The following is a 12,590-nucleotide window of genomic DNA, read 5'->3' as shown; positions in this document are numbered from 1 at the left end:
CTGGCAATCCTTGGCATTTAGTTTCATCACTTAGTCTGTCTCCAAGGTCACATGGCCACCTTCTCTGTGTGTTCACTCTTAAAAGGACATTACTCTTTGAATTTAGGTCCCACCCTAATCTAGTATGGTCTCAACTGGTTACATCTGTAAAGACTCTGTTTTTAAATAGATCACATTTTGAGATTCTAGGTGGACGTGCATTTTGGGGTGAGGATTAGGGGACACTATTCAACCCAGTACACATATTTATAGATATGAGTGGTTTATTACCAAAGTTGTGTATTAAGTTTCATATTTATTGTATTTATAAAATAGGGAACAAGCTCTGTATAGGCAACCTTTAATCTCATAATTATGTGCTGTCTGCTTCTCTCATCTGTGATTGAACTGTAAAACACATTTGTAGGGTTAAAATCTGCTGCTGCTCCATGCAAAAGCAAGTCCCAAAGGAAAGACTACACATGGTCAGTATATATTCATGAAAATATATATGTGTAGCATAACAGCAATCAAGGAAGTGCAAATGTATTGATACACATTTGTGTGGTCTTTATGTGTTAGTATCAAATTTTAAAGTGTTCACATCTTTTGATCTAGGATTTTACTTTTAGGAAATTATGCTAAGTAGTTACCCATATATAAGTAGGTAAGAATACGTGGACAAGGATACTGCTGTGACATTATTATAATAGCGAATAATTAGAAACAACCCAAATGTATGTTTTTGAGGAATTGGTTAAATTATGGTAATCTGCACAAAGGAATAAAAAGAAAGTCATTTAAAAAGATAAGATAGATAGATGGCTCTATCTGTATTTACATAGAAAGATGTCCATAATATGTTATTAAATGTAAAAGGATTGCAAAGTGGCATATACTGTATGATCCTAATTATTTAAAAATACATATTTAAGAGGGGAGGGTATAGCTCAGTGGTAGAGCACATGCTTAGTGTGCACAAGGTCCTAGGTTCAATTCCTAGCACTTCCATTAAAATAAATAAAAACCTAATCCCCCCCCCCCCAAAAGTAAAACAATTTAAAAAAATATATATTTATGAGGATATTTTTAAAAGGAAAGATTTGAAAAATGAAAATTTCCTTTTTTGTTTCACTTTAAAATCATGTTAATAGTTTGCCCTTGTGTAGCTATTTAGGGAAACTTGGGTTACTAGGAGAATTGTTCATGAATTCTTGTTCTGCACAGTTTTATGTACTTTTTAGCTTTGGAGATGGATATTTTGTAATTTTAGGGAATCTTTTAAACAAGATATTTAAGAGTTTTGAGTGAAAAGTAAACTGGATGCTACATTGCAAATAGAAGGGGGTTTGTGAATATTTGGCAAGTGCTTGATTGAGAACTGTGTAAACATTATTGTGGGGGACCTGTAAGTAGAGCTGATACATTTCTCAGAGTTCAAAAAAATACCTAGACATGGTATTTTCTCAAGTATATACTTACGCAATGACTTGGTTGAGATCCTGCAGCCCTGCTCCTTATAACCTGGACAAGATGCCATTACCTGAGTATGTTCAGGGTTAATCCATAAAAGGACCTTCATGTATTTTCTATAGAACATTTAAATTTAGTAAGAAACTGCATTCTGAAGCTATTTCTGCAGGTGTTCCTCTACATACTTCAGGGGTGGTTTTAATGGTTTTATTTTATTTTTTAAAAGGATGACCATTTATTCAGAGGTGAACACTTGCCAAACACAACCTTAGTTTTGGTATAGTCAGTGCTAAGCTGCTGCTTCCTGCAGTAGTTAGCTTGGAGATTAGCTCATTTTTGAGACCCCTTTTCATCAGACACAGGATGACTGTGTCATTACCATAAAGAAAACTGTCTTTTTACTGGAGCAGAGAGAACTAATACAGTGACTACTGAGTTGTTTAGCTAGAAATTAAACAGAAGAGTTTGTAGGCAGCAGACTTCTTTGACTCCATGAGATGAAATACTGAGATTGTCTCAGTCATGAGATGGTTCTTGTCTACTCTGTCTAAAACTCATGTTTTGGTTCAGCCTTCCCAGAAACACTAATAGCTGAGGGTCGTTAAATCTGGGTAAAACCATGGATACTAATAATCTGTAGTATCTAGATCCTGCTACTTCCTTGTGTGAAATATTTTTGAAGCTCTCAGTGTGATGAACGTTGAAACCATAAAAAAATTTTTTTTTGGAATAGGTAAATGCATTTACATGTTTAAAATCCCAAGAAGGATTAAAAAGTATTCAGTGAAAAGTCTCTTTTCCATTTTTGTAGACTTCCAGAGTTTCTTTAATATATGCAAAGCAAATGTAAATATACACAAAATAGCATATTATATATGCTATTTTATTTTATTTTTTTCATTCCAGGGTTGTAAAGAATTTGTCCCACTTTTTTAATTAAAATTTTGTGGTTCCATTTTTCACTTTATAACTTACGATCCAATTTGGATCCAGCTTGTTTTCCAAATGGCTACCCATTTGTCTCAGCAGTGTTTATTGAATAGTCCAACTTTCCCCCACAGGTTGAAATGTCACCTTTATCATGTTTTAAGCCATTAATCAATGTGGGGATTAATCCCTTTTTAAAGTTGATATAGTCCATACTTTGGCGCCATCCTGAGGAGACTATATAGAATTAAGAGTATCTAGATTTAGAATGTTACCCATTTACTTAGGTAGGACAGATTTAAAAACTTAAATTGTTTTTTAATATCTTGAGATCTTATGCTTGATCAGTTATTTAAGATGGGATGGGGATCAGTGGAGATTAGAAGTACATGTTACTATTTAGAGAAAAATCTCACAAAGATTTCAACTTATAAGCCATAAATAAATTCAAATTACGTAATTTAAAGCATGGGGGAAAAAGTTAATTTTATTAAACCTCTGGAATTGGGGGAGGACTCTTTAAAATTAGAAGGAATAAAAGAAATTATCAAGGAAAAGTGCTATAAGTTTGAATACATAATAATTAATCTTATGCATATTTTAAAAATGGCAAACAAACTGGAGAAAATATTTCAGTTATCATAGTACATGTAAGGTAGTGTATTTATTTACTTGCTGAAGAGTGACTGTATTCTAAGATAAACGCCCCTAGTAGATCACGGAAAAGGAAATCAGCTGAAGAACAAATACAGAGAAAATTTGGCCTGACTAGTGATAAAAGAAATAAAAGCAAATTAAAATAATGAGCTGCCATTAAATTTTTAAATATGCTATTAGATATCCAAAAGAATGCAAAAGTATTACATATAAGAAATAATACACATAATGTATACATGTAAGGTATAAAACATACTGTATGAACATCATCAACCCAACTTACTATCTAGAACTAGAATTGGCAAACTTTTTCCGTAATGGACTAGGTAGTAAGTATTTTAGTTTTTGTCGGTTATGCAACTACTCAGCTCTGCTGTTGTAGCAAGAAAGCAGCCGTAGACAATTGTATAACTGAATGTACATGATTGAGTTTCAATAAAACTTTATTTACAGATAGTTAGCAGGCTGTATTTGGCCCAAGGGCTATAGTTTGCCAAACCCTTATTTAGAACATTACCAGTACTGTTTTCTATACCTGTGTGCTTTTTCCTTGTCCCTGTCTTGCCACAGAAATAACCACTGTTCTGAATTTTGCTTTTTCTGTCCTTGAATTAAAAAAAAAGTTATTACTTATGTTTGATTCAGTTTACAGTCTACTGCTAAGTTTCTTTACTTTTGAACTTTATAAAAATGTAGTATGTGGCCAACTTGAATTTTCACTGAGTGTTTTATTTTTAAGGTTATCTGTAGCATTGCATGTAGTTACAGTGCATTCAGTTTCATTGTAGTATAATGTTGCCTTCTGTGTATATAACAATATATTTTTAATGGAAATTTGGGCGTCTCCAGTTTTTTGCTATTATGAACAGTGCTACTACGAATATTTTTTTTCTTTTTCATGAACGTTCTTGTATAAGTGGCTCTATGGGAGTTTCCCAAGGTATGTGCTTAGAAGTGGGATTGCTGGATATTGGAATATGTGTATCTTCACCTTTAGTAGACAATGCCAAATTGTTTTCCAAAGTACTTGTTCCTATTTATACTCCATCAGTATGTATGAAAATGCCCATTGATCCATATCCTTGGCAACACTTGATGTTATCAGACATCTTAGTTTTGCTAAATTAGTGATATAAAGTGGTATGTCATTGTGATCTTAAATTGCATTTCTCTGATTACTAATGGGATTAAATATCTTTTCATGTATTTACTTCTGTTAACGTTTTTCTTCCTCTGAAATTCTTCTTGTCCAGTTTTCAATTGGGTTGTCAATGTAAAGATTCTAAATGTCTTATTTTAAGATATGAACCTTCATTGGTTATGTGTTGCAGACATCTGCTCCCATCCTGTGTCTTGTCTTTTTTCTTTAATAATGCTTTTTTTCAATGAGTGCTTTAGTATTAATGTGGTTGAGTTCATTTACCTTTGATTTTATATTGTGCTTTTTTATTACATTTTTCTTTTTCCTTTTTTGTTGAAGTATAGTCAGTTTACAATGTTCTGTCAATTTCTGGTGTAAAGCATCATGTTTCAGTCATATAGCATACATATATTCATTTTCATATGCTTTTTCGTTATAGATTACTATTGTTCCCTGTGCTATATGATATGTAGTGCTTTTTAAGTCTTGTTTTAGAAAATCTTTTCCTTTCTCTACGGACACACACATGCATACAAACAGTCTTAAATTTTGTCTTTTATATTTGTGTTTTGTCCACTGGGAATTAATTTTCGTGTATGTGTGGGATAGAGATCTGTTTTCTATTTTTGTACATAGATATCCATACTTTTGACATCATTTATTGAATACTCTTTTTCTGTTATTTGCAATTTGTTATGTTTTAAAAAAAAACTTATTTCTGCATGGGTCAGATTCTAGCCTTTTTATTCTGTTCCTCTGGTCATTTTGTTTAGTTCTGTGCCATTACTACATTATCATAATTATTATTTTATAATAAGAGTTGCTATCTGGTAGAACAGTTCCCTCCCTTTTTTACCCTTAGTCTTCAGGAGTGTCTTAATTATGCTTTTATTCTTTGCTCTTCTGTGTAATTTTTGGAATCAGCTTATTAAATTTAGTAATGTCCCTGTTTGGCTTTTGATTGGAACCACGGAGGATCCATAAATTGCTCTGAGGGGAATTGGCATGTATTCATGATAGTGGGTAGGTATTCTCTATTTTATGTGTACAGCCATCTTTCTAAACTCTCATTATTTCCGATAATACAGCTGTAAATGTTAGGTATTGTCTATGTCACTTATGAAGGATGGAGTTTTTGCTTTTTTCCACATCAAGTAATATATATATATATATTTTTCATTTAATTCTTAATTAATGTATCCATTGATTCACATCTCCCCAGTCCCAGGCAGCCTGGGAAGGACCTCAAATTTTATATTCTAAAATTTTGTTCTTGACTTGTAGGTCTAGGATTCCAGTATAATGCTGAATAGAAGCAATGACAATAGACATCTTTATATCTTGGTCCTGATATTAAAGGGACTGCTTCTAACATTTTACCATTACTAATGTTTGCAACAGGTTTTTAGTATGTATCCTTTTTAGATTAAGGAAGTTCCCTTCCGTTTCTACTTCACCAAAAATATATTTTAAATTATGTGTTATTATTGTATTTTGTCAAATGTTTCTTGTGCATCTGTTGAAATGAGCATTTGGTTTTGCTGCTTCACTCTTAATGTGATGAATGACGCAGATTTTTCTAATGCTAAACTACCTTTGCATTTCTGGAATAAATGGGTCCTGATAATTTTTTTTCTTTCTTTTTAAAATAAATATCTGTCACTGGATTTGATTTCCTAATAATTTATATGGAATTTTGGTATCTAAGTATACGAGTAAGCTTGGTCTGTAATTTTCTGATCTCACATGCCATTATCTGGTTTTGGTATTCTGGTCCTACAGAATGTAAGTAGTTCACCCTGTTTTCTGGAAGAGTTCACATCACATTGAAGTGTTTAAAAGAAACCTCCAAAACTCCTTGGGGCTGTCTGTTTGTGTGTGAATATTTTACTGTTGGTTCAGTTAAACTCATTTTCTTCTGTTTTAATACTTAGGTATTTGGTTTTCTTTTCTTTTTTAACAGAGGATTTTAAGGCTGTAAATTTCTCTTAGTGCACTTCAGCCAGTCGTACTAGGTGGCATTTTCATTGTCTTTCACTTGTAAATAGTATTTAATTTTTCTGATTTCTTCTTTGACCCATGTGTTACTTAGAAGTATGATTTTTAACTTCCAAATGTATGAGAATTAAAAAACTTTAATTCTCTGATGCTTAAATGCTTGATGATGCGTTTATCGACACATTTTATCAAATGTGCTGGTAGTGCATGAGTCCTGGGGTGCTGATTCTTAAAGATTTGCTGATACATATTTTATGACCTGGACCTTCTGTACATGTTCCATGTGTGCTTCAGCACAATGAGAATTTTGTTTAAACTTGGGGTGTAGGGTTCATCTGTGTCTCTAAATCATACTTGTTATTTATGTTATTTTCTTCATCTTCGCTAATTTTTGTCTCCTTTAGATCAGTAACAGATGGGTATTGATCTTCCTCTTGTCAGTGCTCCCTGTTGTTCTCTCATACATTTTGAGGCCATCTTAGTAAAGTTTAGAATTGTTACAACTTTTCTGGTGATTTGAGGCAGTATAACCCTCTCCATCCCTAGAACTGTTTTCATTATTGTTTAAGCATTCTAAGTCTTTATTAATATGGCTATCCCAGCTTTGTTTTCCTTCATATTTGTGTATGTTTTCTGTCTGTTATGTTCAGCCTTACTGTGACTGTATGTTTTAGGTGTGTCTTTTTTAAGCAGCATATATGTGGAGTTTAAAAAATTTCAGTTTGACAGCCTCTTTTTTTGATTGGTATGTTTAGTCCGTTTTCTGGTTCCTGAAATACTTGGTTTTAGAAGCTGTCTTGCCTTTCGCTTTCTATCAGTCTTACTCTTTCTATGCTCCCCCCCATTTGTCTTTTTGAAAAATTGTGTTTGTTTTCTTATTCCATTCCTCCCCCACCAATATGGAAGTTATACCCTTTATAAAAATCTTTGGTTGTTATCCTTGAAATTTTACCATGTATACTTATGTAAAATGTACATAAAGAATTTACTCTCCTTGCAGAGCTTTAGAGCAGTTTAATTCTGATTACCTTCCTCTCAACTACCATTCTAATTCTGCCTTCTTTTTCACCTCAGCAGTTAACTGTCATTATTATATAAGATAATAGTTGCTTAGCTTTTCTTACATGTTTTTAAAATTTCTTTGCTCACCTTCTTGTATTGCAAACCTTCCTTCTGGGAACATTTTCCTTCTTTCAGAAGGTCTTTGCTGTGTTAGTTTTGCTGTTACGCATATATTTCTTTCTGTTTAACCTGCTTGTGATAAGCTGCGGTTTCTGAAGCTGTGGATTCATGTATTTCATCAGTTCTAGAGAATTCTTGGCCATTATCCCTTCTCTTATTGCCTCTAATTCACTCTCCTTCATCTTCCAGGACTTCAGTTAGTTGTGTGTTAAATCTCAGTCTATCTTCTTCATCTTACTTTTTCTTCCTTATTTCCCATCTTCAGGTCCCTCTGTGCTGCTCTTTGGTACATTATTCAGATCCCTTTTTTCCTCCAGAGAAGATCTGTGTTTGCTCCTTTGGGGAGCCTAGGGGCTAACCAGTCTGGGACAGTTCCAGTCGCATTTCATGATCCAGCTTATTTTAGGAGTTAATTTTGTCCAGTGTTTGGTCACCTCATCGCAGCCTCTCAGTGAATGGCCTCACATGAGCCACAGCTTCACGTGTACTTGGAGCTCAGTGTCCTGGTTTCTTGCCGCCTGTTCAGCCCCTTGCAGCTCTTTTCCTTCCAAGTCTACAATGTAATGGAATATAGTTTGGGCAGGATCTTGTTAGGAAGAAGATCCCTTCAGATTCTCCCAGTCAACAGTATTGTGAGAAGCAGAAGTCACAAGATACTACTATTTTTAAACCAATCAGGTCAGTAAAGGTTTTATAAACAGTAAAAATCTCAGGTGTGTTCAGAGTAGTAAACAAGCCTTATACGTTGATGGTAGAGTATAAGTTGGTACAGTCTTCTATAGCAATATTTAAGGGCCTTAAAAAGGAAGGAGCATGTTTTAAATGTTAATTGTGATTATCTGATGGTGGGCTAAAGTATGGTGGTTTTTTTTTTTTTAAATAGTTTTGAATGTCTACATTGATGTCACAAATCTAGTAATTCCTCATAGACGACTGTATAACCTGAGGAAATAATCTAAGGAAATAAAAGTAACCTGACGTTTTTTCTACAGAGATTTTTATGGTGGTATTTGTAATTGGAAAAATTTAGAAACTGCTTTTGTTTTATTCACTGCTTTGTCCCCAACTCTTACAACAATGTCTGCCACAGCAAGGTGCTCAAAACTGTTGAATGAATAAATAAGAATGTCCCAATTTGTAAGTTAGGGTGATGGAGTGTTGAAGAGTTCCTCCCTTGATGTGGGTTCCTATCCATTTTCTTTTCAGTTGATAGTTTCAGTTAGTTGGGAACCTAGGAAGATGTTAGATCATCTAAATCAGATTCCGCGCATTTTCATAGTTCCAGCTAGTTCTCACTTTGAGGAAAGAGCTCTATTTAATGACTCTCCAGAACCCTCTGTGGGAGCTTCATAGAAGCTGAGAAGAAGCTGTTCCTTCCCTGAGGTGGTGGTCTTTTCCCTCTGGGCCTCCCTGAGGAGATGATAGAAAATAAATATCACGTATAGGTGCTTCTACTTCTTTTAACATTAAAATATGAACGAAAATAGAGCAAATGGGGAAACGGTGATTTCTAATGGATTTAAGGGTGTTTGTGAGGGTGCAGCCAGGACCTGACCTGGGAGAACCTGAAGGGTTGATCATTGGTTTGGTTTTTTTGTTGTTGTTTTTTGTTTTTGAAGACCTTGTTAATGAAATTTTTTAAAAAGTAAGATTTCTTGAAAGGCTAGGGAGTAAGCTGAATCTTCCAGGATGGTAACCAGGGTAGAGATATTCTGCATATTCTACTCTGGACTAGGGAGGACTTAATACTGCAGAAGGGAAGGAGACAGTAAAGATGAGTGAGAACAGAGAGTCAGTCCATCAGCAACCTGGTCATTGCTGGAGAGTGCCAGACATCCAGGCTGGGGCCCCCTCCCCTCTCTTTCAGCTTGCAAATGTCAAAACTACTTGATAGATTGTGAAGATTGTGTTCATGCTCCCTTTGGTTGAATACATCTGTTTGGCTCATTTCCTTCCTCTTGATCCTCTGAACAGATATTGCCAGTGAATTCAAAGAGCAGTTACAGACACTGATACCATATGTATTAAACCCAGCTAACTTAATGGAAAAGGAGATCAATGGTTCAAAAGTCACCTGTCGGGGGCTATTGGAGTATTTTAAGGTAAATACGGATTTTAATTATTAAAATGTTTGACTTTTGGTAAAACTGATGTAGGTTATAAACTAACGGGGTTTCAAATATTTTAAGTGTTTTAGGGGAAAGTTTCAAATGTTTTAAATGTTTTAGGGGAAGTTTCATGGGGGAGATCTCGGTGAGAGGCATTTTCAGAGACTCCAGTGTCCTTCCAGGAATGGGCCACTGGGTGGCAGTATCAGTCTAAGAACCAAATGGATGTTCTTTGCACTCTCTTAGAGGAGTGATTACTGTGGCTAAAGGAAGATTGTTCCTCAAGGAAGATGGTGTGGACAGGAGGTGGTTAGGAAGTTGCTGTGAGTAGGAGGAGACGGCACCTAGATGAGACACGACTACCTCAAGGCGGATGGTCACTCTGCCCACAGGTAGTGGTGAGGCCAGTGTGCATGGGGAGCCTGGTGGGAATCCTAGCCTTGGTAGGCTCGTGCTGCTTTGAGAACATTTTTAGTTAACTAAAATGCTAACATGCACTCAAAGGTGTGCTGTGTTTTTGCTAATTCCTGGGTGTTGATCTAGGTCTTTAGGAAAATGCAGTTGTATGGTCACTGCTTAAAGTACAATTAAATATGACAGAATGACATTTTTCATAAGTGTTTTTATTTTTATATTCTAAGGCATATATTAAAATTTATCAAGGAGAAGATCTGCCTCACCCCAAATCCATGCTGCAGGTAAGCAGTTCTTTGGCATTCCAAATGACATCCTTTGATTTTTGGGTTGACCTGCATACAGGAAGGAGAGCCCTTTACGAAGAGAGTGCTGTTGCTCCCCCTTTTCATTATGCTGAGGTCCTTTCATGTTCAGCACATTTTCCAGCAGTGTGACTCCCTTCCAGTTTCCTTGTCTGTACTCGTGGTCGTGAAGTTAGAAAGGCCTCTCGCTGGGCCTGGTCTTCTTCCCAAACACGCTGTGGAAACACGCACCCAGGTTAGATGCACCCAGTCCTGTTAGATGAGCCCTTTTCCTGTTGCCTGCTGTCTGCTTTAATAGAAAATATCCTGACACGCCCATTTTCTATTTACTGATCAGGTTTTTTATTTTCAACATTTTGATGTTTTTGAGATGTCATTTTGTTAAAACATGTAATTTCTGACTTTCATGAACTGAAGATAAGGCCATTTGTTGCCAAGTGTTTATTTCTTTAGTAGCAAAACATTTTCACAATGGAAGCTGGAGCTTGGAATTTATGTTGTAAAGATAAAATTTTTCCTTTCCTTTCTGAGTTACATCTATTTTTTTATTTAAAATTGAAGCAAAGGAAATATTTTCAGAGGTTTAACTTTATGATAAAGATTCTTATGTATAAGAGCATTTTTTTTTGCAGAAAGTTTGACAGAAAGGGGGTGTTTTATTTCATAAATTGGGCTATATGGAAACCTAAAAAATAGCAGAAGAATAAGGAAGGAGGAACGGGGAATAGGGGGAGAGAAGAATTTTACTTGGCTTTTTGAGGAAGAATGTTAAAAGAGGAAGGATTTATAGTTCATGCTTTCTTTTCTTAAAAGGCCACGGCTGAAGCCAACAATTTAGCAGCTGCAGCCTCTGCCAAGGACATTTATTATAACAACATGGAAGAGGTATGTTGGGCAGATGTCTTGTTCTGAAACAGCTATCACCTGGGCATTGTTGCTGACTTCAAAAGTCCAAACTTGACCCTGTTTAATGTATCTTATGATGATGAGGCAACAAAGCTGTATTCAGGTCATCCCGGTCATTGGGGCCTTTTCATTATCACCCTTTCTGAGCAAGGCTTTGTCACACTGTCCCTGCGCTCGCTGATCAATAGCACCGTGGTTACCAAGTGTGCTCTTCAGAGGACTTGAACCCAGACCTTTATTGTTCTTGGTCATCATTTTAAAGTTAATTTCTAATATCTTAAAATAGTCTAAGCTTTTCAGTGTTTTCAATTCAAATAATTTTTTTTGGTGGGGGAAGGGTAATTAGGTTTTTGTTTATTTATTTATTTATTTTTTAAATGGAGGTACTGGGGATTGAACCCAGGACCTTGTGCATGCTAGGCACACACTGTACCACTGAGCCATACCTCCCCCACTTCACTTGTTTTATTTGGCACTTGTTTTTGAAGGGATCATCAACACATTGTGTCTTTATTCTTTTTAGGTTTGTGGGGGAGAGAAACCTTATTTGTCTCCAGACATTCTAGAGGAGAAGCATTGTGAATTCAGACAACTTGCTCTGGACCATTTTAAGAAGACCAAGAAGATGGGTGGGAAGGATTTTAGCCTTCGTTACCAGCAGGAGCTGGAGGAGGAAATCAGGGAACTCTATGAGAACTTCTGCAAGCACAACGGTAGCAAGAACGTCTTCAGCACCTTCCGAACACCCGCAGTGCTCTTCACGGGCATCGCGGCTTTGTACATAGCCTCAGGCCTCACTGGCTTTATTGGGCTTGAGGTGGTGGCCCAGCTGTTCAACTGTATGGTTGGGCTGCTGTTAATAGCGCTTCTCACCTGGGGGTACATCAGGTACTCCGGTCAGTATCGTGAGCTGGGCGGTGCTATTGATTCTGGTGCAGCGTACGTGTTGGAGCAGGTAAGTGGTGCCACCTGAGGAGGCTGAGGGCTGATAACGGACAGATATTTGTGCTTTTATTGTAACATACCTCCATTTGGAAAAGTTTCATAGTGAAAGAAGGCATGAGAAACTTCCCCTGGCCATTTATTTTTCTGATAGGCCTTATGTTTTATTAGTCTTCTCTAGGATATTCATATTTGTTCCTAGCATTTTGCCTAAAAACTACTCCTTAATGGAAAAAAATTTGCAACTTACATATGTTGTGTTCTTCATGGGACACTTAACTACATGTTTTTCAGACATAGTTCCTGTGTTTCTCCCCCATGCAGGGTTAATTTGCTTCACTGAAATCACAAGCTTTGACAAATATGAACTTATAAACAGAATTTTCTGTTTTGAGCCCTACTAATGGATGGCATCTCTTTTACTTAAATCTTCCAAAAGACCAATGGTTTTTGACATTGACATGATCTCTAGGTTTACAGATCTTTGAGACTCTGATTGATTCCTTTTTTTTGAGTAGCAAGAACAGATCAGTTAAGTTAGAAGCTTATGTTAAAGCT

At 35.9% G+C, this 12,590-nt stretch overlaps 1 protein-coding gene and 1 non-coding gene across 2 annotated transcripts in view; one reads left to right on the top strand and one right to left on the bottom strand.

The window, feature by feature from the left end:
• The window catches only part of ATL3 (atlastin GTPase 3), a 44,121-nt gene that overhangs the window by 26,790 nt on the left and 4,741 nt on the right, over positions 1–12,590 (top strand). Inside the window, exons 9-12 of the mRNA XM_032489656.1 lie at positions 9,332–9,459; positions 10,107–10,163; positions 10,998–11,069; positions 11,614–12,045. Coding sequence (XP_032345547.1) covers positions 9,332–9,459; positions 10,107–10,163; positions 10,998–11,069; positions 11,614–12,045 — 689 coding nt within the window. The remainder of the gene's footprint in view (positions 1–9,331; positions 9,460–10,106; positions 10,164–10,997; positions 11,070–11,613; positions 12,046–12,590) is intronic.
• TRNAA-AGC lies at positions 11,469–11,540 on the bottom strand. Its single transcript has one exon. It is a non-coding gene; the product is annotated as a tRNA-Ala (tRNA).

The sequence above is a fragment of the Camelus ferus genome, chromosome 10 (genome assembly GCF_009834535.1).
Source record: "Camelus ferus isolate YT-003-E chromosome 10, BCGSAC_Cfer_1.0, whole genome shotgun sequence".
In the NCBI taxonomy this organism is placed as follows: domain Eukaryota; kingdom Metazoa; phylum Chordata; class Mammalia; order Artiodactyla; family Camelidae; genus Camelus; species Camelus ferus.
This window is presented reverse-complemented; position numbering and strand designations above follow the sequence as displayed.